The 24,892-nt window shown below is 41.4% G+C and overlaps 2 protein-coding genes and 1 pseudogene across 2 annotated transcripts; all 3 read right to left on the bottom strand.

The window, feature by feature from the left end:
• Nucleotides 1–2,350: 2,350 nt before the first annotated feature.
• On the bottom strand, nt 2,351–9,759 carry LOC128398709 (olfactory receptor 14A16-like; annotated as a pseudogene).
• A 3,987-nt stretch (nt 9,760–13,746) lies between these two features.
• LOC128398708 (olfactory receptor 14A16-like) lies at nt 13,747–14,724 on the bottom strand. Its single transcript, XM_053359960.1, has one exon. The coding sequence runs from the start codon at nt 14,722–14,724 to the stop codon at nt 13,747–13,749; it is 978 nt and encodes a 325-aa protein (XP_053215935.1).
• Nucleotides 14,725–18,924: 4,200 nt separating this feature from the next.
• On the bottom strand, nt 18,925–19,911 carry LOC128398707 (olfactory receptor 14A16-like). Its single transcript, XM_053359959.1, has one exon. It carries the CDS (start codon nt 19,909–19,911, stop codon nt 18,925–18,927), a length of 987 nt encoding a protein of 328 aa, XP_053215934.1.
• Nucleotides 19,912–24,892: the final 4,981 nt, after the last annotated feature.

The raw sequence follows: 24,892 nt of genomic DNA, 5'->3' as shown, positions 1-24,892 counted from the left end.
AGGATTTCACATTCTACATAATACACAATAGTTGATTTAACCCTCCAAAAACTACACAAAAACTACACAGGTATCACTAAAGTTATAAAAATAGAAACATCTCACTCTTTTCCTTTAAATAAATTTCCAGATGAAATTTCTTTATCACTTTAAGATGGTCTGCATTCTTCTAGCCACCCATGGATCTTTTTTCCCCCTTTCTTTTAATCTCTTCCTCCTTTTCTTCTGAGGCAGTGAAAATGTTTCTATACTCTTGCAGAATGAAGTTTACCATGGGGTGGAAATTTATTACTATTGTTACAGTTATGTTCCTAGGAGTTTGGTCTCAAGAGCCTCAATCAAATCACCAATTGTGTTCCTTGTTGCTTGGACTCAGGAGCCCCACAAAAAGCAGCAGGAGTGTTTGTTAAGCCTTGGTCCCAGGAGTCCAACACAAATCCATCAAAGTATGTAAACTTCCACCTTAAACATTGCTCATGAAAATATTTAAGCTAGAATAAACCACAGACACTTAGATTTATTTATGTTCCTGTTTCTAAAAAAAACCCCACCATATTATTTAATACTAATAATAGTGATGATGTCAATGCCATATAAGTCTTTCTGGAACCTTCTTGGAACTTCTGGAGGAGAAGCTGGAACTTCTCAGACTCATTTCTGATAGTTGCGTGAGTTATAACTAGCTCAGTGTTCCCCATGTACAGTGATTTCCCCTTACCCACTGTGTTCTCCCATTTAGGGTATCTGGAGGAGATGCTGTTTATTGCATTTTAATATATGTTCATCTGAGGCCTGTATTTTATACTGTCTGAGAGCTAGTTCTTCATTAACAACATCCCTATGTGTCCCTGAGATACCATCATGCATTCAGCCCTCACCTTTGGTTGCAGAGGAGTCTGTGCTCATAACCCTGTTCCATAATATCATTTTTGTCTCAGTATCTTATGTGTCTGGGACTTCATCAAGGGAGCTTCCTTGCTCTAAGGATGTAGCCCTGTAATTGTGTGTCAAGGTCCCTAAGGCACCCCCAAGAGAAATAAAGAAACAAGGAAACATCATTTTAGGTTAATGTTAGTTTAGGCCACAACTTTATTGGTTACAGAATGTGAGCGCTATTGTCTTAGGCGTTGGCAACAACAGACTACACTCCTGCCTGCCTTGCAGGAAGTCTGTAAGGGTAAACCACCAGCAGGGGGAGCCCTGCTGATGTGGATCAACTTGAGCATCCCCTGGATTCCTGAAGAGATCTTGGGATGGCCCTAGCCCCTCCACAGGCTTTGGACGAGATCCATATCCTCAGATTCCTTTAACGGAATACCCTTAAGCATGGAGGGGCAGGTGATGGCTGCACCTTCCCTCCCCCACACAACACTATTCCAATGCCTAAGCACCATGCGAGCCCAAAGCTCACCACCAATACCTTCACAGCTGCAACCAGCCTCTTATGCCTTTGATAATATCGGCCAACCAAACATTAATTTTGTGATGCCAAATAAGGATCTGTTTTGAGTCCAAGGTCTGTCCATCCGTCTCCCCCCCCCCCAATACTTTATAATCTTCACTTCACTTTCTGCCTCTCCATTAGAGTGGGACTTTTTGAGACTAGAAGTAACATGAAAAAATTTATTAAGTACCTATTTGTTATTCCATTACACTTCCATTTGTTTCTAAGGGAATGGTGAATACCTCTAGTCCCTGTTCTGTTCTTATTTCAGTAGTGATGAAAAAATCTGCATTGTCTGGTGAGGAGGTGTCTCTCTTTTGTATTTTGTTCCTGAACTTCCTTTAGATGGCAAAATATTTTTGCAAAGAGGTTGTATTCCCCCTCCCCATGCATTCTAACACTTCCCTATCAAGGGCAGTGTTTGTGTTTCTGACTGCCTCCAAGATGCATGTATTTTTGCTGAGATGTTAATTCAGATATGTGTGCATGTGACATTCCAGTAAATCTGTGAATTCCTCGTCCCCCCAAAATAATTTCATCTAAGTGCTATCACTTCCTTGAATACGTGAATACTTGGTTAAAATCGCTGCGGTGTGTCAGAGCCGAAAGGAAATATGACCTGTTATTATCCATGTGTTAGAGGATTAAGGGGTGCTGAGATGTGTTCAGCCACTTTAAGAATCATGCAAGTGAACAATGGGGTATAAACTTCAACATACATACATACATACATACATACATAAATGTATTGTGAACATGCCATGAGATCTGACAAGCAAAAGTGTGATAGAGCTGAGCTGAAGGAATGCAAGATGACAATTTGAAACAAGGCAGATGTTGAGTTTGCATATCTGAATCTATTAGGAAAATTTAACTTGAAATGATGCTGTGTTCCAGGAGCGCCCTTTAATTATACCTCTTCAAAACAAACCTGGAAGATATATCCAGAGGAGATTGCCTCAAACTCAACAGTTTTGATAAAGCATTTTTTATCTCCTTATTTCTCATGCTATAGATTATTGGATTGAACATGGGTGGTACAAGACTATACATCACAGTTAATGCAAAGTCCAGGTCAGATGGAGTTTTAGAGGGAGGCCTAAGGTAAGCAAAACATCCTGTGAAACAAAAAACGGAGAAGACAACCAGGTGGGGTATACAAGTGGAGAAGGCCTTTTTCCTTCCCTGAACAGAAGGGATTTTCAGAACTGCAGTGAAGATGTGCACGTAACTGACAACAATGTAGACAAAACATCCAAACACAAATGTTATACTCACTACTAAAGCTCCAATTTCTGCTAGGTATAGATTAGAGCAGGCAAGTGTAAGTAACTGTGGGACCTCACAGAAGAATTGATTGACAATGTTTGAGCAGAAAGGGGTTGCAAAAGTTGCACTCGTGTGCATGACTGCATTAAGAATTCCAGCAACCCACACACCAGCAACCATCTTTTTGCAGACTGCCCTGTTCATCACCATTTCATATTGTAATGGATTGCAAATGGCAACATAGCGATCATATGCCATGACCATAAGAAGGGCAATATCACATGATACAAAGAAAAAGAATGAAAGCACTTGAGAAATGCATCCAGCATAAGAAATGTGTCTGATATTCATGAGAGAATTGGCCATGGATTTGGGGATGGTGACAGAAACAGCCCCTTGTCCTGTATGGCCAAGTTCATCAGAAAGAAGTACATGGGAGTGTGAAGATGGTGGTCAAAAGCTATGGCAGAGATGATGAGAAGATTCCCAAATACAATTACCATGTACAATACCAGGAACAGAGAGAAGTGTAGAATCTGCAGTTCCCGTACAGCTGAAAACTCCAGGAGTAGAAATTCAGAGACAGATTCATTGGCTATCTTTGCATTCATTACTAAAATGATTGGTGCTTCTAGAAGAAAACAGGAAGATAAGTATAGGTTTAAGTCCTCTTCTGATAACTTATATTTGGTAACCAATACTGCTTTGGATGTGGTTTTTGTGGGAAATAGATTTAAAAGAAAGAAGTGAACAAAATAGTGTAATAATAAATCTTCATCTGAAGGAGAACTTAGCTTTCAGCTCCATATTGATACTGCAACATTGTCCTAAGATAAACTACTGCTAAGTAGTGCTTTTTCTTCTGGGAATTATAGGGGCAGAACTACCCAAACAGTATAGAAATTTATTCATGTATGTGACTACAGCAGCAAGAAATTTGGCTTAGCTTGTCATGGAAACCAGGTCACTGGTTTTTCTATGTGCAGTCTATGTCAGGTTTCCGGAAAAACCTAAAACAAGCACTATTTCCCATGCTACACAATAGACTATAGTAGCATTGTCTGCATTTTGTTCTCCGAAAGCTATCCAGGTATAACTAATGTTATAAAATTAAGCATCTTACTATTTTTCTTTATAAAAAATAGATTTCCAGATGCAATTTCTTCATCACTTTAAGATGTCCTGTATTCTTCTAGCCACTCGTGGATCTTTTTTAAAAATCTCTCCGTCCTTTTTTTCTGAGACAGTGAAAATGTTTGTATATACTTGCAGAATGATGATTTTACCATGGGGTGAAAAATTAGTACCATTATTATATTTATGTTCTTGGGAGCTTGGTCTCAAGAGCCCCAAACAAAATAGCAATTGTTTTCCTGGATGCTTGGACTCAAGAGTCCCACACGAAACAACCATGGGTTTTTTTTAAGACTTTGCCCCATGGGTCTAAGACAAATACTGAAGATATGCAACTAAACCACCCTGTTTCAAAACAACTTACTATATAATATTTAAAATACTTGTGTGAGATATGACCAGCTCAGCATCCCCCCCCACTGTGTTCTTCCTACTTCTGCTATTCTTTCCTCCCTTTTATGATATCTGAACTAGATACTTTCTGTGGCATTTGAATACTTGACAATTCGAGGTCTGTATTTGATATGACCTGGGAGTTACTTTCTGTTAAGAGCCCTAATAATAATAATAATTTAAAAAAATTATTTATATCCCGCCCTCCCCAGCCAAAGCCAGGCTCAGGGCGGCTAACAACAATAAAATAGTACAACATTCTAAAATCATTTCATTATAAAATTAATTCAAATCAAATTGATGGCAACCATTAGGCTAAAGTTCTGTGAAGATTGCCAAAGGAGGGAGTCAGGCTGTGCCCTGACCAAAGGCCTGGTGGAACAGCTCTGTCTTGCAGGCCCTGCAGAAAGATGTCAAGTCCTGCAGGGCCCCAGTCTCTTGTGACAGAGCATTGCACCAGATTGGAGCCACAGCCGAAAAAGCCCTGGCTCTACATGTCTCTATGATACCATCATACCTTTTGACCGTCACCTTTGGTTGTAGTGGGATGTATGTTCATAACCCTGTGCCATCATACATTTTTGTCTCTGTCTCTTTTGTATCTGAGACTGAACACCTTGTGTTAAGTCAGAGTTAATGTGTTCTGCATGTTGCAGTCTGGGCCTGAGTTTTCTATTAAACTAGAGCTTAGCAGGGGATCTTCGTTTATCTAGTTATGTGGCCCAGTCATTTTGTAATGTGAAATAAAGGTCTGTTTTCAGTCTAAGGGTTTTTCCGTAAATGCTTTGTAATTTTTACTTTGCTTTCTGCCACCCCGCTAGTTCAGTAGCATGCAGTGAAATTTCTAATGGAGGAACAGTTGGGGCTAGAGGCACTAGCTTGCAAGGGGCATATATAACCATCTGAAGAGTATTATTTTGCCCTATCTCAGTTCAGTGCATGCACTTGTAGGGACTAACAATTTTTAAACTATCAGTTCACACATACCACCTCACAGTCAGTCTCACTGCTTATCTCACTGTGCTAAAAGCTCTGGGCAATGCAAGAGCCACCACTAAATTTCAACCAGGTGTAAACTCTAAGGAAATACCATAGATTTCACCTGGAGAGAAAAAATACTTGGAGTGTTCTTGAGGCCCTTGCTTGCAATGGTGACTAAGGGTTTGTGGTTTGTCCTGCTTATATTGGTCTCCCATACAGAAAGGTGTGAATTGTTTTACATTCAGCACCTCTTTTTCTATTTGTGACCTGAACATATTCAAAAACTTGCTGTAGTCATTCATCAGGTTCTATGATAATACTACCACAAGCAAGGATTTCATATATATCTTACTGCTATCAATTCCTTTAAAAATGTGATACACTGTCTTGTTGGTGTAGTATGAACAATAGGTTAAATTACAGAGTGCTTGGGCTCATGTCTTAAGGTGCCCATCCACCATGTCTGAATGTTCTGAGATTCAGGATTTATGTCTACACATAGACAAAGGTATAATAATCTCCAGGGATTTGCTTTCATTATGGTTTTGTTGTGCACTTTCTGTTGCTGTCCTGCTTGCGTGTCAGGGCCTGAATCTGTGAGAGAAAGGGGAAGAGGTTGTAGGTTTTACAAAGCAGTATTAGCTAGCATGGTGATAGTGTTAGCAGATCTCTATACATATATATCTTTGCTTCAAGGTCCAGAAGAACTGTACACATAGTAGTGTTTAAGTTCCTCTTGTGTCTGGAGACAATAAACACTTTGGTACTTTGAACTGTGTGGGAAAGAAGATTTTCCATTAACTGCGGACTCTGGAAGAAGCTGTTCTGATGGGAGCAGGAAATTTGTGAAGACTCTGCTGATACATGCCACTAGATGAGGAGTAGTTAACTACCAACTGACTGCCACAAGGCACCAGAAAGTCTTGTGGTGCACCTTGGAGGCAGATTTAATATGAAATATGTGCATAAGCACAAGCTCTTTATGTGTATTGGTATTTTCCATTTAAATACAATGTTCACCTTGCCTATTCCTTAAAAGAAATAAGGATACCTCTGTTCAATATGAAGTCTTTTGTGTGGCTTATTGTGTGCCATCTTTCAATAAATCCCAGTGCATGAAAAGTTTTTAGTCCTAGCAAAAGTTCTGTATTCACATAATATTGTAAATGGGATGCTCTCCATCTGATCTTGGTAGCTGACCCTCAATTCTCCGTTGGCATACAACCAAGGAAGCGGGGGCAATTGGCAGGCCCCCAGCTGGCTCCATCCCACCAGCTGGTGTACCGGACAAACTCCCGTCCTTGGTGCCACATGATTCAGCGACCGAAACTTCAAAAGTTAGGGCATGCTCTAATCAGCAGAGATAACGCTACGCAACAGAAGTATGTGTGAGCATATTTACAAGCAGTTTATTCAGCATACATCAGGACAAAAGAAAAACATGTCTGATCCCCTTCATGTCCAAAGCAAGCAGCATAAGCAATAGCTATACACAAAACGAAAGTTCCCAGCAAGCTGTGTTGGAGTGTAAACAGGCATGTGACATACAACAATTCCACACGTCTGTTCTTAAGGTGGAACGCAATTATGCCAACATTCTCTGTGTGGAATTACTTCTCCAGTGTAAAACTACGGTCTAATATCTTGTTTCTAAAAGGACTAGGTTTTTGTTTTGTTGTTTAAGATTCTGATACTTTGTGTCAGTGATCACTGTGTCAGACTCTCTAAACTGAAAATGGGAACTGGAAAGCATGAGCAATTTTCTGTTTAAAAGATACAGCTCTCCTTATTAACAACACTGGAGACTTCAGTTTCCTTACACTTACATGTGGGTTCCAGCTTTATGGTTACTCTTCAAAGGTACAACACTTCATTTTATACATGCGTATTCATGTAAGGCACAGCATGTCGTTTCAGGCAGACACTCTTTACACTGAACTTTAAAACCCCAGTCAGCACTTTCCTTCAAACTTCTTCTCAGGATAGACTATTTCCACTTACAATGGGCATTTGTTTCACTGCCCTAGCAACTATCTTACAACCCCTTCTAAGATTTTTAATTCCCCTTCAAGGAATCAAATTGGTTATCCATGTTTAGCTACAGTAGTTCCTAATACGAATCAGAATAGGTCCTTCTCTCTCCAGGTTGCTGTCTAAATGACAAACAGTGCCTATCTAACTGGCATACAATCCCAATTTGTTTGACAGCAAAGTTCTGTATTTTTTTACTCACCAGTTCTTCCAGATTGGTTGATGTTCTAACAAACTCAGACTGCTGCTGACTCAAGATCTGTCCATTGCAGTCACATTTATCCTTTTTTTTTTTTTTGAAATAATATTTATTACTTTTAACAGGAAAAAAGACAAAAAAGAAAAGCAAAAAAAGAGAGAAAGAAACAATACATAATAATAATAATAATAATAATAATAATAATAATAATAATAATAATAAATTTTTATTTATATCCCGCCCTCCCCAGCCGAAGCCGGGCTCAGGGCGGCTAACAACAATAAAACAGTACAAAAGTACAGCATAAACAACACTCTAAAATCATTCATTATAAAATTAATAAATTTAAGCCACTGGCAACCATTGGGCCCGAGCTCCGCGAAGATTGCCGAGGGAGGGAGTCAGGCTGTGCCCTGGCCAAAGGCCTGGTGGAACAGCTCTGTCTTGCAGGCCCTGCGGAAAGATGTCAAGTCCCGCAGGGCCCTAGTCTCTTGTGACAGAGTGTTCCACCAGATCGGAGCCACAGCCGAAAAAGCCCTGGCTCTAGTTGAGGCCAGCCTAACTTCTCTGTGGCCTGGGACCTTCAAGATGTTTTTATTTGAAGACCGTAAGTTTCTCTGTGGGGCATACCAGGAGAGGCGGTCCCATAGGTACGAGGGTCCTAGGCCGTATAGGGCTTTAAAGGTTAAAACCAGCACCTTAAACCTGATCCTGTACTCCACCGGGAGCCAGTGCAGCTGGTATAGCACCGGGTGAGTTGATCTCGCAGCGAAGACCTTGTAAGGAGTCTCGCTGCAGCATTCTGCACCCGCTGGAGTTTCTGGGTCAGTCTCAAGGGCAGCCCCACGTAGAGCGAGTTACAATAATCCAGTCTGGAGGTGACCGTCGCGTGGATCACAGTGGCTAGGTCAGGGCGAGAGAGGTAAGGAGCCAACTGCTTAGCTTGGGGGAGATGGAAAAATGCCGCCTTTGTTATAGCTGCAATCTGCGCCTCCATGGAAAGGGAGGTGTCGAAGATTACACCCAAACTCTTAACGGACGGTGCTGGCACTAATTGCGCCCCCGCAAGAGATGGGAGTTGCCCCCCCAATCCCATATCGCCCTGTCCTAGCAACAGGACCTCTGTCTTTGAAGGATTTAGCTTCAACCGGCTCCCACGTAACCATCCAGCCACAGCTTCCAAACATCTGGTCAGTGTGTCTGGGGCCGAGTCAGGATGGCCATCCATCAACAGATAGAGTTGGGTGTCATCGGCATACTGATGGCAACCCAGCCCAAAACTCCGAACCAGCTGGGCGAGGGGGGCGCATAAAGATGTTGAAAAGCATTGGGGAGAGTATCGCACCCTGAGGTACTCCACACACCAAGGAGTGGCGCGATGACAATTCCCCCCCAAGCGCCACCCTCTGTCCCCGACCAGAGAGAAACGAGCACAGCCATTGAAGGACTGTGCCCTGGATCCCCACGTCGGCAAGGCGGTGGTCCAGAAGTTCATGATCGACCATGTCGAAAGCTGCTGACAGATCTAGAAGAATCAGCAGCCCCGACCCGCCTCGATCCAGCTGTCTACGAAGATCATCTGTTAGGGCAACCAGAGCTGTCTAGGTCCCATGACAATACATAAGAACAATACAATAAGAACAATACAATACATAAACAATACAATATATAAACAACACAAAGCACAAACCATCAAGCTGAAACATTTCTTTCATTCCCTTGTTTCTTCGACCTCCTCTCACCTCCCTTTTTGTATTCCACTTCTACTAGTTATTTCAGCAAATCCTTTCCATCTTTCTCTATTCTCTGTCAAATTGTAAATAACATATTTTATTTTATTTTTTAACCTTATGTTAACATTAAAGCTAAAATACTTATATATGCTTAGCTCCGTATAACATTTCTGCTAAATCCATAAAATATCAATCCACCATTTTTCTATCACTCATTAATTTTGCAATAAACAAACTTTAGATTTTCTAATCTTCTTCCATCAACTCCTCTCCCTGGTTTCGGATTCTGCCAGTCCTTTCCGTCAATTCCATATAGTCCATCCATCTGGAGTTCTTATGTCCGAGGCTCTTAAATCATTTCCAGGCCCCTTCTGCAGATCTTCTTCATATTCTTTAATGCTAAAGAGCAAATCTCGTGGGAACTCCATCCTAGCATTACTTTTATTCCTTCTGGACATTTCAGCCGAATTCCCATAATTGAAGCTAGGGTTTATACAGTATTTCAGGATGTACTTCGACATTCCTCCAAATCCAAAGGCCCCCAAACCTTCGATCTCCTCCAAATCCAAATCCATGTCCCAAAAGCCAATTAATCCCTGGGTAGAGGGATCTTTCCAACTTTCCTTCTTCAGTCCAAGCCGGGATCCAGTCTTCAAAATCTGGTTTTTTCTAACTTCAATCATAAAAGGCCTCAATTTATAGTCCTCCACTTGCTTATGTGAAACTGAAGATCCCACTTGTGCTATTTTAGGTTCGAGAACAACAACTTTCTCCTTTTCCTCCACCATTTGTTCTGCCAAAGTAGGATCCTGTGCCAGGTTGGTGCTCGCTTTTTGTCTCAAATTATTCACTTCAACCCTCATGTCATCCGTCTTTTTATGTAGCTCTTCCAGCAAATAGTTTGTCTTCCATAATGCAGTCACAACAGCTTCTCCTATCAACATTTTGAATAGTCCAAGGTCAATCTCTGGTTCTCAGAATCTTTATCTTGCAGCTGGAGACCTCCCCAGTTACTCTCCTGTAACAGTTTCAAAAACTCCCTCTAGAGGGAAACAGTCTCCACTTGTATCAGTTCTTTCAAGCACAGCTCAAACAATAAACTTAGTTTCGATTTTCAGTCACTTTTTCCTCCATTTTAAATGCAGAAGAGGACAATGGAAACAGTATCTTACTCTTATATTAACTAACTGTCAAATCCGTTCTGTCAGCAAGCATTTCCCGAACGTCACCTGGCAGCCCGTTCCCAGGTTCAGAGCTGTGGTAGTTTAATTTCCCCCTCTCTCCTGCAGGCTTACTAGGTTTGAAACCTGCTTCCAAGTGGGGTTTTGTGTTCTTTTTTTAAAAAAAAATTATGTTTATAAAATTTCAAAAAAAAGTATAAAAGAAAAACAGAAAAGAAAAAAAAGAAAGAAAAAAAGAAAAGAAGAAGAAAAAACAACAGTTGAAAAAATTTACCTTAATTACATTCCATACCCAATTTCCTTGACTTCCCCACACCTGCCCTTCTTGTATTCCAATTCCAATTTTTAGCTCAGCAATTTTTATCCCCCCCACTCTAATTCAATTTACTTAATCAATTTTAACTTCTAAACCTCAATCTTTATATTTCAAAACTTATTCTTAAAATACTTTTCCTAAATTCCCCCATCAATTTAATTAACCTATTTTAACTTAAAAATCTCAGTCTTTATACACCAACACTTATTCTTAACAATCTTTTACTAAGGTCGGCCCCAAATCTCTCCCCGAAATCCCCATTTTTATGTTAGTGGCAAAAACCAACTTAATTAAAACAGAATTATATTTTTACACCCTTTGGATTCCCGAAGCCCTACCACCCCCTTTCCCGGTTTCGATCCCCAACCAAAGTCCATCAGTCCATCCGAAATCAGCCTGGCGATCTCACATCCGAGGCACTTAACCCTCTCTCAATTTCTCTCTGCCGGTTTTCTTGATAGTCCTTTATTTTAAATTCCGAATCTCGAAGAGGCTCTGTTCCAATAAGGTCCATATTTCTTCCAGCCAGACCTCCATATTTAACAATGGAGCCAAAATCTTGTTTCTTACTTCTCATAAATCCAAATGTCCCAAAGGCTCCAAATTCTACATTGGCCATATTTATTTCCATATGTCTTCAGATCCCCATAAGAGGAGATCTCTCCAATTTCCATTCTTCACTTCCAACCAAACTTTCATCGTCATGTTCTTATTTTCCATTATTTCCAACTTAACAGGCCTCTGGCTCTCTTTAGTCTGCAGCATCACAGCGCCTCCTTCTTTCTCATGTTCCTCTTTAAACGGCACCTCAAATGACTCAGATTCTTTCTCCTGTTTGGCTGTAAGGATTTTTGGATCAGCAACAACACTTCCCTGTTCATCTGCAGGAGCTTGAATCATATCCTTTCCAGGTTCAGCAATTTTATTTACTGTTCCCTTCATTGTTATTACATTCATAGTCAAAACATTTGTCTGCTCCTGTAGTTTTCCCAAGAGACGGAAGGTCTTTTCCAGTTCAGCCAGTATTTTTCCACTTACAGCCATTTTTGTAATGTCCTGAACCCCCTCTAGAGGGATTCTAGTTACTTAATGACAAATTAACTTTTTCTTCTTTATTTTTAACAATTTGTTACCAAATCGTATCAAATGTAACCAGCAAAGACAGCAGAGACACAGTTCTCCTATTTTTTCCCAACTTTGACAGCTAGTTTGACAGCTGTCAAAATCTATAAACCTCTTCCGCAGGCTCTCTCCCCGATCGCTCCCGGGTTTTGGGGGAGGGGTGAATTCCGTTCTCAATGTTAGCTCTTATCCTCCAGCACAGTCACTTAAATTGGCCCAATATAAAGTTAATTGCTCTTTTCCACAAAAAGAAAGGCATTCTCACAACCTTAGTAATAAAATCCTTGCTTTACGATGTTTACAAGGCGGGTAGGCTGACTTCCTTTTAAACACCTTGCCCGATCGTGCCGAATTCCCAGAAATAAATTTCCCTTTTAAGTCCAATTACCGTGTTACTCACGGGTCGTTACTTTTGATCCAAATGTTCAAAGGAAGAAGTTAGCGCTCTCCATCCATGGCATGCAGCTTCACTCAGCAGGGGAAGCAGTCGAACTCTCAGCACCACGCCACTCCCGTCCACCGTTCTGAAGCCTTTAAAAAGGCTTCTTTGCGGGTCGGGGGGGCGCAAATGGTGCCCACCGAGTCACCAGGTCCACAGGCTTCAGCGCCTGTGGTTTCTAAGGGTCCCCGCGTCGCCGCCGCGGCAGGACCCGACCCCTGTTGAGCAGATTCCCTCCGGAGCTCGGAGGGAATCCGCCATTAGACGATGGCGCCAACCCGGAAGTCCGGGGTTTTGTGTTCTTAACCAATGGGGATTTAATCCTTTGTCAAAAGCTTTCAAAGACTTTAGCTTGTAACGTCTTTGCTTCAGTCTATTTACAAAAAGCGGAAGGCGGACTTTCTGTTTTTGACCTTCCCACTTCGATACCAAATTAAGATATTTAAAGATCCAATTTTCTGTTCTACTCACGGGTAGTTGTTTAAAATCCAATTGTCCACAGGAAAAAGTCAGCGCTCTCCAGCAACAGCAATGTGGCTTCACTCCATGAAAAAAGCAGTCGATTCAAAGCACCGCGCCACTCACCCCACGTCGCTCCGGATCCCCAAAACAGGGTTTCCCCGCGAGTAGGGGAGGCGCAAAAGGTGCCAGCCGAATCCCAGGTTCACAAGCTTCTCCCGCTTGTGATTTCTGTGGGTCTCCGCCTTCGCCGTGGCGGTCAGACCCTATTTTCCACGGAGCAAGTTCCTCCTGATCAGAGGAGCTCCGCCATTGTCCGGAGGCGCCAACCTGGAAGTCTCTGCAGTCACACTTATCTATGCTGCTATTCCATCACACTTCCATTTGTTTCTAATGGAATGGTGGATTCCTCTGGTCCCTGTTCTTGTTTCAGGAGTGATGTAAAAATCTACACTGGCGGGTGAGGAGGTGTCTCTCTTTTGTGTTTTCTCCTGAGCTTCCTTTAGATGGCAATATATTTTTGCAAAGAGGTTGTATTATTTCCCATGCATTCTGACACTTCCCTATCAAGGGCAGTGTTTGTGTTTCTGACTGCCTCCAAGATGCATGTACCTTTTGCTGAGATGTTAATTCAGATATGTTTGCATGTGACATTCCAGTAAATCTGTGAATTCCTCCTCGCCCCCAAAATATTTTCATCTGAGTGCTATCACTTCCTTGATAACGTGAATACTTGGTTAAAATTGCTGCGGTGTGTCAGAGCCGAAAGGAAATATGACCTGTTATTATCCATGTTTTAGAGGATAAAGGGGTGCTGAGATGTGTTCAGCCACTTTAAGAATCATGCAAGTGAACAATGGGGTATAAACTTCAACATACATACATAAATGTATTGTCAACATGCCCTGAGATCTGACAAGCAAAAGTGTGATAGAGCTGAGCTGAAGCAAGATGAGCCTTTGAAACAAGGCAGATGTTGAGTTTGCATATCTGAATCTATTAGGAAAATTTAACTTGAAAAGATACTGTGTTCCAGGAGCGCCCTTTAATTACACCTTTTCAAAACAAACCTGGAAGATATATCCAGAGGAGATTGCCTCAAACCCAACAGTTTTGATAATGCATTTTTTATCTCCTTATTTCTCATGCTATAGATTATTGGATTGATCATGGGTGGTACAAGACTATACATCACAGTTAATGCAAAGTCCCCATCAGATGGAGTCTTAGAGGGAGGCCTAAGGTAAGCAAAAGATCCTGTGAAACAGAATATGGAGAAGACAACCAGGTGGGGTATACAAGTGGAGAAGGCCTTTTTCCTTCCCTCAACAGAAGGGATTTTCAGAACTGCAGTAAAGATGTGCACATAAGTGATAACAATGAAGACAAAACATCCAGACACAAGTATTATACTCACCACTATAGCTCCAGTTTCCATTAGGTATAGGTTTGAGCAGGCAAGTGTAAGTAACTGTGGGATCTCACAAAAGAACTGATTGACAATGTTGGAGCAGAAAGGGGTTGCAAAAGTTGCACTTGTGTGCATGACTGCGTAGAGAAGGCCAGCGACCCACACTCCAGCAACCATTTGTTTGCAGGCTGCCTTGTTCATCAACATTTCATATTGTAATGGATTGCAAATGGCAACATAGCGATCATATGCCATGACTGTAAGAAGGAAAATATCAGATGATAAGAAGAAAAGAAACAAAAGAACTTGAGCAACACATCCACTGTAAGAAATGTGTCTGGTATTCATGAGAGAATTCACGATGGATTTGGGGATGGTGACTGAAACAGCCCCTAGGTCCTGGATTGCCAAGTTCATCAGAAAGAAGTACATGGGAGTGTGAAGGTTGTGGTCAAAAGCTACAGCAGAGATGATGAGAAGATTCTCAAATACAGTTGCCAGATACAATGCCAGGAACAGAGAGATGTGTAGAATCTGCAGTTCTCGTATTGCTGAGAACTCCAGGAGCAGAAATTCAGAGACAGAGGATTCATTACTTATTTTCTCCTTCATTAATAAAAATCTTCCTGTCACTGGAAGAAAACAGGAAGATATGTATTGGTTTAAGTCCTCTAGTGATAACAAATATTTACTAAAAAATTTTTTTCCTTCCAGTAGCGCCTTAAAGACCAACTAAGTTAGTTCTTGGTATGAGCTTTCGTGTGCATGCACACTTCTTCAGATACACTTGAAACAGAAGTTGCCAGATCCCTCTATATAGTGAGAAGGTGGGGAGGGGTATTACTCAGAAGGGTGGTGGGAATGGGTGATTGGCAGATAGCTGTGATGAGCCTGTTGACGACTCTTAACGACTGCAATAGGTCTTACAGGAAAAAACAAGGGGTGAGAAGGTGAAAAATGGCTTTGTCATGTATAATGAGATAAGAATCCAATGTCTTTGTTCAGACCAGGTCTCTCCATGGTTTTAAGTTTGGTAATGAGTTGCAATATTTACTACTTTGGAGGAGGGTATTTGGATGTTGAAGGTAAAAGAAAGAAGTGAACAAAAAAGGAGAAACAATTATTTTTTATTCAAATGAGAATTAAGCTTTCAATTCCATACAGATATCATTATTTTTTAAAAAAACTACTACTGTTTCAAAACTAGTAGATTGTGGCGTTCACAAGTTCTTGAAGTTGATTGAATGCTGCCACTGCTAGAGGAGGAACACAGGAGTCCTACTGCCATCATTTCCATACTTGCTTTGTATGTGGAAATATGCTGAGGGCAGATGCACCTAGAGAGAATCCCCATATTTACAAAACATATTTTGATATTTTAATTCATGGTCAAAACTGAAGTAACTCTTAAATATAGGGGGATAACTTGCTGCCTATATGATGCAAATTCAAAATCAAGTTTCTTCTATTAAATTCCAATGTCCATAAGATTTGGGTCATGGACATGTTAAATGCTTGATTCCTGATATCCCCATTCACTCAGTGAGTCTTTTGCAAGAGTAATGGATAATAGTTCCACAAGACTCACACACTTGGCTCATACTCAGCTGCATTCTGTATTCTACGCCTAATGTTTAGTACTCCTTCTTGGTTAAGATCACACAGGTTTCAACTATTTTTATCTTTGTTATATGTTTTCAACCTTAATGCATGCTGCACACAAACCACATTGTTTTGCATGTAAAATGTATAGGCTCACAGCTGCTTTGCGCTTACCCAGATATTTTGGCTGCCACATTATGCTAAGCCAAGACAAGGTTCTTCAGCTCCCTCCTCACTCACTTGGAGCGGTAATGAAGTTTTTTTCATGGTTAATATTCATGGCTGGTGAGGAGAGAGCCTAACCACTAGTCTTGGCTTGGATGATAGGCTAAAACAAAACTTGGTGTAGCTTGATCTGACCCTAAAAAGCATCATGGAGGAGCAAAGCTACTGTACTCTGCTCTCCATGAGGTTCAACATTTGTGCAGTCTTCCTAAGATAAAATTTGGTTTAGCATGTCATGGAAGCCAGATCACTGGGTATTCCTTGTGAGTCTCAATAAGTTCCAGGAGAGACCGCAACAAGCAGGTTTCCTGATTCTACACAATACACTATAGAAATATTGTCTGTGTTTACTCCTCTGAAAACTACCCAGGTATCACAAAAGTTATAAACATATAAGTTATAAACATATCTTATTCTTTTTCCTTAATAGAAAGTAGATTTCCATATGCAATTTCTTCTTCACTTCATTTTCATCTGTATTTTAGAAAATCACCCTATCCTTTTGTTCTGTAACATTCAACATATGGGTATACTCTTGCAGAACGAAGCTTTTAACATGGAGTGGAAAATTATAACCTCTCTCTCTCTGTGTGTGTGTGTGTGTGTATGTGTGTATATATGTGAGTTCCCCTAAAATAAAAGCAGTGTTTCTAAAGACTTAGCCCCAGGAGTCTAACACAAATAATCAAAGTATGTAAAAAACAAAACAAAACAAAACTTCAAGTTTCTAAACAGCACACTTTCTAATATTTAAAATAATAATATTGCTACATAAGTCTGTCTGGAACCTTCTGGTTTCAACTGGACTTTCTCAGACTCATTTCTTTCTTTCTTTTTAAATAATGTTTTTATTTATTTTCATGGTACTGAGAGTTGTATGACGTATGACTGGCTCAGTGTTTCCCGCTCCTTCTCCTTCTCCCCCCCCCCCCCACTGTGTTTTGGTCAATGCTCTAAATTTCACCCAGGTGTTTATCTTGTGAACTGCCATGAGAGCTTGTGATGAAGGTTGGTTTTTAAATCTAGTAAGTAGTAAAATAATAATAATAACTCTAAGGAAATACTATAGTATTCCACCAGGAAATAAAAATAGTTGGAAGGGTATCCTTGAAACTACCATTTGCAATGCAGACATGGGGTTTGTCATCTGCTTCTGCTAATATTGGTCTCCAAATATAAATTTGTGGATTTTTTTACATTCAAATACAAGGGCCAGCACCTCTAATCGTATTTGTGTGTGGTTGCTTATGGGGTTGGTGAGAGGGCTTGCAGCACATCCTACTTGTCTCCAGAGTTTCCATATCTATGTGAGATTTAATGTGTATCACTGTTGACTTTGGTTGCCCTGGGCATATTGTTGTTTAAAAAATCCATTATAAAAGCAGTTCCTATGCCTACTCTGGAGGTAACTATGGACAATTCATAATCAGAATATTGTGTTCAAATCTTTAGACTATGTTAGCATGCCATGTGTACAAAACACAAAGTTCTTTTCATTTATTCATACAGATTCCATACATTTGAGTACTTCCAGCCTTGTGCGGTCCAAAGGCACTTTGCAAGGAACATGTGTCACTGGTCTTTTTGGCTATGTTATTTAGATGTTATATACATCGTTCTGGTTGGATAGTGTTTTCGAGGTTACCAGCATGAGTTTGACCAAACTGCGGGAGGTAGTGGAGGACAGAGGTGCCTGGCGTGCTCTGGTCCATGGGGTCACGAAGAGTCGGACACGACTAAACGACTAAACAACAACAACAATACATCGTTCACTTTGCCCATTCCTCCAAAAACATAAGGGTACCTCTGTTCAACGTGAATGTCTTTTGTTTGGCAAATTGTGTGTCATCTTTCAATGAATCCCAGAGCATGACTAGTTTTTTCTCCAAGCAATGGTTCTGTATTCCCATACACTATCACAAATAGGATGACCTCTATCTGTTCTGGGAAGCTGACCCCCAATTTCCTGTGTAGAATTACTTTCTCTGTGTGGATCTCAACTCTTACATTTTCCAAAAGTATGCGGTTTTGTTTTTTAAGATTTTGAGAAATTGTGTCAGTGGCCACTGTGTCAGATTCCCTCACTAAAAATGGGAGGTGGGAAACACGACCAATTTCCTGGCTTTCCAAAAGATACAACTCTCCCTAGTAACAACACTGGAGACATTTTAACTCTTTGTCGGTAAAAAACAGCCAGGTCTTCTTCTTATGGGAAGGATGCCCTGTGTCCACTTATCTGCCACCAAAGGTGCAAAGTAATGAGGAGGCACTTCTGGAACAAAGATAGAATTTTATAGATTTACATTCATTGAAGATTTCAACTTAATAGTCACTCTCTTAAGGTACAACACTTCATTTTTAGAAATGTTACTTGAGTGGGACACAATAGTTTCAGGCAAAAACTCTTTACACAGAACTTTTAAACCCCAGTCAAAACACTAGTCTCAGGATAGACTTTTTCCAACTAAAATGGATATTCGTGTCACTGCCTAGCAAGAATCTCACAGCCCCTTGTAGGGTTTTTTCCTTAGCCTCAGGGAAGCAAATTGGGTAGCCATCTAAAGCTCATCCGTAAATCCAATCAGAACAGGTCCTTCTCATCTGAAATTCCTAAACAAGGGCTCATCCACATTTTTCCTTTTCCCATGGCTAGAAACCAAGGATGTGAGTGGGTTCCCCCCCCTCCTTTCTGTAGGAAAACCCACTTTATCTTTAAATAAAAAGAAATGACAAGCCACAGAAAAGCTGATTGCCAGATGAATGCACTGGGTCAGAAAGCATACACATGCACTATATGACAGACATTCCCTCTCTAAATGTATGATTAACAGGCTATGTCAACAGAGAGGCAACATTGTTAATGGTACAGCTAAGCTGGAGGAACACAAGATGTCCTTGTGACACCTGGCAGATTTTGAGTCTGCATATCAAAAAGTTTTTGGAAGCTGTAACTGGTCATATCTCCACAGATTCCAATGCTTATATCTACAGAGAGAAGTGTAACCGTTTCAGTATAAGTCTGGAAAAGATATTAATAGAAGAGTGCTTCACACCCAAGAGCTTGGATACAGCATTTTTAATCTCCTTATTTCTCATGCTGTAAATTATTGGATTGAACATGGGTGGTACAATGGTATACATCACAGTTGTTGCAAAGTCCCCATTAGATGGAATTTTTGAGGGCGGCCTAAGGTAAGCAAAAGATCCTGTGAAACAAAATATGGAGAAGACAAACAGGTGAGGTATGCAAGTGGAGAAGGCCTTTTTCCTTCCCTCAACAGAAGGGACTTTCAGAACCACAGTAAAGATGTGTACATAAGTGACAACAATGAAGACAAAACATCCAGACATAAGTATTACACTCACTACTATAGCTCCAATTCCCATTAGGTATATGTTAGAGCAGGCAAGTGTAAGTAACTGTGGAATCTCACAGAAGAACTGATTGACAATGTTTGAGCAGAAAGGAGTCACAAACGTTGCACTAGTGTGCATGGCTGCATTGAGAAAGCCAGAGACCCACACACCAGCAACCATTTGTTTGCAGGCTGCCCTGTTCATCACCATTTCATATTGTAATGGATGGCAAATGGCAACATAGCGATCGTATGCCATGACTGTAAGAAGGGAAACATCAGATGATGAGAAAAAGGAAAATGAAAGAACTTGAGCAATACATCCAGCGTAAGATATGTGTCTGATATTCATGAGGGAATTGGCCATCGATTTAGGGATGGTGACAGAAACAGCCCCTAGGTCCTGTATGGCCAAGTTCATCAGAAAGAAGTACATGGGAGTGTGAAGGTGGTGGTCAAAAGCTACGGCAGAGATGATGAGAAGATTCCCAAATACAATTACCATGTACAATACCAGGAACAGAGAGAAGTGTAGAATCTGCAGTTCCCGTACAGCTGAAAACTCCAGGAGTAGAAATTCAGAGACAGAGGATTCATTGGCTATCTTTGCATTCATTACTAAAGTGATTGGTGCTTCTAGAAGAAAACAGGAAGATAAGCACAGGTTTAAGTCCTCTTCTAATAATCAATATTTGTTATCCAATACTGCTTCAGATATGATTTTTGTGGGATATAGATTTTTTAAAATGTAGTGAACAAAATAGTGTAATAATAAATCTTTATCTAAAGGAGATGTTAGCTTTCAACTCCATATATGTTAAAATAAATTACTGCTAAGTAGTCTTTTTTCTTCTGGGAATTATAGGGGTAGAGCTACCCAATGAGCATTGAAATTTATTCATGTATGCTACTACGACGGCAAGATAGTTATTTGCCCAAAAATTGAAAGAAAAAGAAGAATCGACAAAAGAAGAATGGATACAAAAACTTATGGACTATGCAGAAGTGGCAAAATGTACTGGAAAAATAAGAAATCAAGCTAACAAACATTTTATTAAAGAATGGACTGAGGTAGGCGGAGACTTCCAGGTATCCCACCTGGGGGGAGGCGAAGCCAAGCCTGTGGTAATGGTCCCACATCGGGTCCAGGGGGCTGCACATGACCACACAAAGGGCGCCCCCCATTTAATGTGGGGAGCGGTCATTATTGAATATTTATGAACAAATTGTTGTACTAAGCTGCAGTTTCATAAGAGTATATAATTAAAGTAGATGAATGAAAGAATCCGTTAAGATAATTTAGAATATGCTGGAAATGAAAATAAAAATTAAGGAACCACGGAATGTGTCGAGTTTTGAAATGATAAAATAATTGTAAAACTATTGAAATGTATATACCTGACAACCATATATATATAAAAACAAACTACTGATGTTTCAAAACTAGTAGATGGTGCTGCTCACAAACTGGATCATCTTAAAGGATGGTCCTGGTTGCAGGCAGGCCCACAATACAGTTCCCCCACCCCTGGTATGGGGGGAATGATGCCCTTTATGCCAGAGTGGCATCATGATCACCCCAGGCCTCTTTTGGCCAATTGCGATTGAGTGGGGTGGATGCTGCCACTTCTGTAGTTCTATGTCCATCTTTGGCATATTTTCTGTCTATGTGGAAGTCTGCAGAAACAATGTGGAGAGGGCAGATGCCTCTTGCTGTCATCTCCATATTTACAACACATATTTTGATAATTACTTAGATTTTGATGCTGAATTTCAGTAATACTTATATATAGGAGGATGATTAGGTGCCCATATAATCGAGATTAAAATTTGTGGGGTTTGTGTTAATTTCCAGTGCAATGCCCATCACAACTTGAGTCTACAATACCTTAGTGGTTCCACATGGCTCAGACACAAAGCACATACTCCCCAGGAGGCATGTATTCAGTATTCTGGGCTCAATGCTTTGGAACTCCTTCCTAGTTGAGATCACAGAGGTTTCAAGTGTTTTAATCTTTGTTTTATGTTTTTAACCTTAATGTGCACTGTGGACAGACCACAGTCTTATAAATGTACAAATATATAGACTCTTGGAGAGAAGCTTACAGCTGCTTTGCTGCTCCCCAGATCTTTTTGCTGCCACACTATGACAAGACAAGCAAAGTGCTAAAACTCTCTCCTAACTCACTAGGAGCTGCAGTGAAGGTTTGTTCTTGGTTGCAGCTCATGGTTGGTGAGGAGAGAGGCTAACCACTAGTCCTGGTTTGGATGGTGTGCAAGTCAAAACCTGGAGTAGCTTAAGATGACAGTAAAAAGGAGCACGGAGGAGCAAAGCTCCTGTAATCTTCTTTCCAGGGCATTGCACACTTGTGAAGTCTCACTAAGTTAAGATTTGGTTTAGGTTGTCATGGAAACCAGGTCACTGGGTTTTCTATGTGCAGTCTATATAGGTTTGATGAGAGAACACATAACAAGCAGGATTTCACATTCTACATAATACATAATAGTTGATTTAACCCTCCAAAAACTGCACAAAAACTACACAGGTATCACTAAAGTTATAAAAATAGAAACATCTCACTCTTTTCCTTTAAATAAATTTCCAGATGAAATTTCTTTATCACTTTAAGATGGTCTGCATTCTTCTAGCCACCCATGGATCTTTTTTTTTCTTTCTTTTAATCTCTTCCTCCTTTTCTTCTGAGGCAGTGAAAATGTTTCTATACTCTTGCAGAATGAAGAGTTTACCATGGGGTGGAAATTTATTACTATTGTTACAGTTATGTTCCTAGGAGTTTGGTCTCAAGAGCCTCAATCAAATCAGCAATTGTGTTCCTTGTTGCTTGGACTCAGGAGCCCCACAAAAAGCAGCAGGAGTGTTTGTTAAGCCTTGGTCCCAGGAGTCCAACACAAATCCATCAAAGTATGTAAACTTCCACCTTAAACATTGCTCATGAAAATATTTAATTTAGGATATTTCCGTTCCACCTTAAAAGGGAGCAGGATGTTTGTATAACAGCCTGCGTAAGTTCCTGTCTCACAGGATGTTTATGTTGTAAGTTCCTTTCGATTTAGGCTGTTTTGCCTGAGCAGTCGGAGCAGACGGTCATGTCTCCTTTGTTCTGACCAACGCCTAATAAACTGTAAATATGCATGTTCTGCTCTCATGCTGTGCAACTTCTGTTGTGTGAATTCTGCTGATAGAGTGTGCACAAGTCCAAGAATGTGGCTATCTTTTCTTGAGGCTTCGTGTCGCTACAATTGCTAGATACTGCGTGACTAAGGGAGGTCGATGGATCGTCCGGCACCGAGCTTGGGGCTCAGATGGACTTTATCTCCCTGGCAGTATCCCAACAACAGGTTTCGGGCCCAGATTCACGGCACTTGCAGAAGAGTAAGACAGCGACAGACTGCTGAAAGGTATGTTGGAAAAGCGAAAGCAGAAGCTTTTCTGTTGCCGCGGCAGCCTCTTTGATGTCCGGCTGGCCTAATTGGCCTGGGAGCTGAGCCAAGCAGGCTTCGTGATTTATGAGGGCCAAGATAAGGAGTCTTTGAAGGCATTAAAGGCTCCCGGCTGAAAGTAAGAGCTGGAATGGAGTTTTTCCAAGCCTCTGAAGCTGCTGAGTGCCCAAAATTAAATCGGGACAATTATGAGACCTGGGCTAAATGGTGTGAGGGTTTGCTGCGTCAGTTTGGAGTCTGGCATACTGTCTCAGAAGCCCCTCCAGTTCCTCTGACAGGGAGATGGGAGGCTCAGAATTCGAGAGCCATAGACGTAATAGTCTTGTCCGTCTCTCTGGAGGAAATTGCTACGCTAGCTGGCAACACGACTGCACGTCAGATGTGGAATGCTTTGAAGATAGCCCATCTGCCAGTCATCCCAGCCCAGAGTTTGACTGCGTCGGAGGTCCTGGCTGTTTCCCAGAATGCGAGTGAATGCAGAGATGCCGAGGGCACCGGTTGCAAGCTGCAGGGGGAGCTGACTGTGATGTCATCCCAGGCAGCAATCCAGCCTCCAGGGGGAGCCAAGGAGTCGGCAGCTGAGAGCTCTGTTTCCCGTGAGAACCAAGGTCAGAGCCTTTGCAGAGGCCGGAAGACCAGATGTAAACAGAGCAAGATGCTTGCAGGTGGCCAGGAGCGGGGGGGCAAGTTGCAAAAGCCCACGCCAGTGGAAAACAAGGCTATGTTAGCTGGCACAGCTCCACCAAAGGCTAAAGGCACGTCTCATGGCCAGGAGCAGGGGGGCAAGCAGCAAAAGCCCACGCCAGTGGAAAACAAGGTTTTGTTTGCTGACACTGCTTCACCAAAGGCAAAAGCCAAAGCCAGGTTTATTGTGGATTCAGGCTGCACGCGTCATCTCACCAAAGACCGCCATCTGTTTATCTCCTTCACACCTCAAGATGGAGAGGTCCAGCTGGCTGATGGAAGGACTTTGCAAGCTACAGGAGTTGGAACTGTGAAACTTGCAAGTCTGAATACGACCATTAGCAATGTACTTTTTGTTCCAGGAGCTGCGGACAATTTGCTTAGTGTCCCACAGCTAAATCGGCGTGGTTTTGAAATTACCTTCAAGAGGACTGTCTGTGTCATCAGAAAAGGCAAAGAGGACATTTTGCATGCAAAGTTGATGGATGGTTTGTTCTGTCTAACTTATGATGACAATGGTGTTGCTATGTCTAATGCTGATACTTGTTGTGTTGCACAAACTAACAAGGTTCTTCATGCAGGATGCATTCACGATGCACATCGCAGATTTTGTCACCTGTCTTGGCAAGCGCTAGCCAAGATGCCTGAGTTGGTTGAAGGTTTGAACATCAAACCTTGTAAGTTTCACATGAAATGTGTATCTTGTGCAGAGAACAAGGTGAAGGTTGCTCCAAAAGGCAAGGAGTCTAGCAGGCAGGCTTCCAAACCCTACCAGCTAGTTCATGCAGACCTGGTAGGTCCTCTAGCGCCCTCTTTGGGAAGAGCAAGGTACTTCATGGTTCTAATTGATTCTTTTTCCAGGTACATTCATGTGTTTATGCTCGAGCAGAAATCGCAAGCATTTCCTAAGTTCAAGGCATTCTGTGCTTGGTTGGAGAATGCTCACGGTAAACGTATTGGGTGTCTGTTTACTGATCGAGGCGGGGAATTCACTTCTCAGCAGTTTGAAGCTTTCCTGACTGAGAAGGGAATCCAGCATGACTTGTCAACGCCTAGATCACCATGGATGAATGGGCTTGCGGAGAGAGCAAATCAAACGTTGCTGCAAGGGATAAAAACCTTGTTGCATGATGCCAATCTCCCTGAGAAGTTTTGGGGGGAGGCTCTGGCGAATTTTGTTTATTCTTTTAACAGGAGACTGTCATCACCTATTGGTTGTACTCCCTATGAGAAGATGTATGGGAGGAAACCTAACACCAAGCACTTGAGAATCTTTGGTTCTGACATGTGGGTGCACACCCCACAAAGCAACAAGCTTGGGAAGCGTGGGGCACATGGTCTGTTCATGGGGTACGAAAAAGGTGCATACAGGGTATGGATGACTAACTCTAAATCCATTAAGTTCACAAGGAGTGTTGAGTACAATCCTAAGTGGGGGGAAAATGTGGGAA

The sequence above is a fragment of the Podarcis raffonei genome, chromosome 13 (genome assembly GCF_027172205.1).
Source record: "Podarcis raffonei isolate rPodRaf1 chromosome 13, rPodRaf1.pri, whole genome shotgun sequence".
Lineage (NCBI taxonomy): Eukaryota > Metazoa > Chordata > Lepidosauria > Squamata > Lacertidae > Podarcis > Podarcis raffonei.
Note: the sequence above shows the minus strand (reverse complement) of the source record. Positions and strands in the feature narration are given on the sequence as shown.

Excerpts from the sequence above, each read along its gene's own strand:
- LOC128398707 (XM_053359959.1), bottom strand. The coding sequence starts at position 19,911 with ATGAATGCAAAGATAGCCAATGAATCCTCTGTCTCTGAATTTCTACTC.
- LOC128398708 (XM_053359960.1), bottom strand. The coding sequence starts at position 14,724 with ATGAAGGAGAAAATAAGTAATGAATCCTCTGTCTCTGAATTTCTGCTC.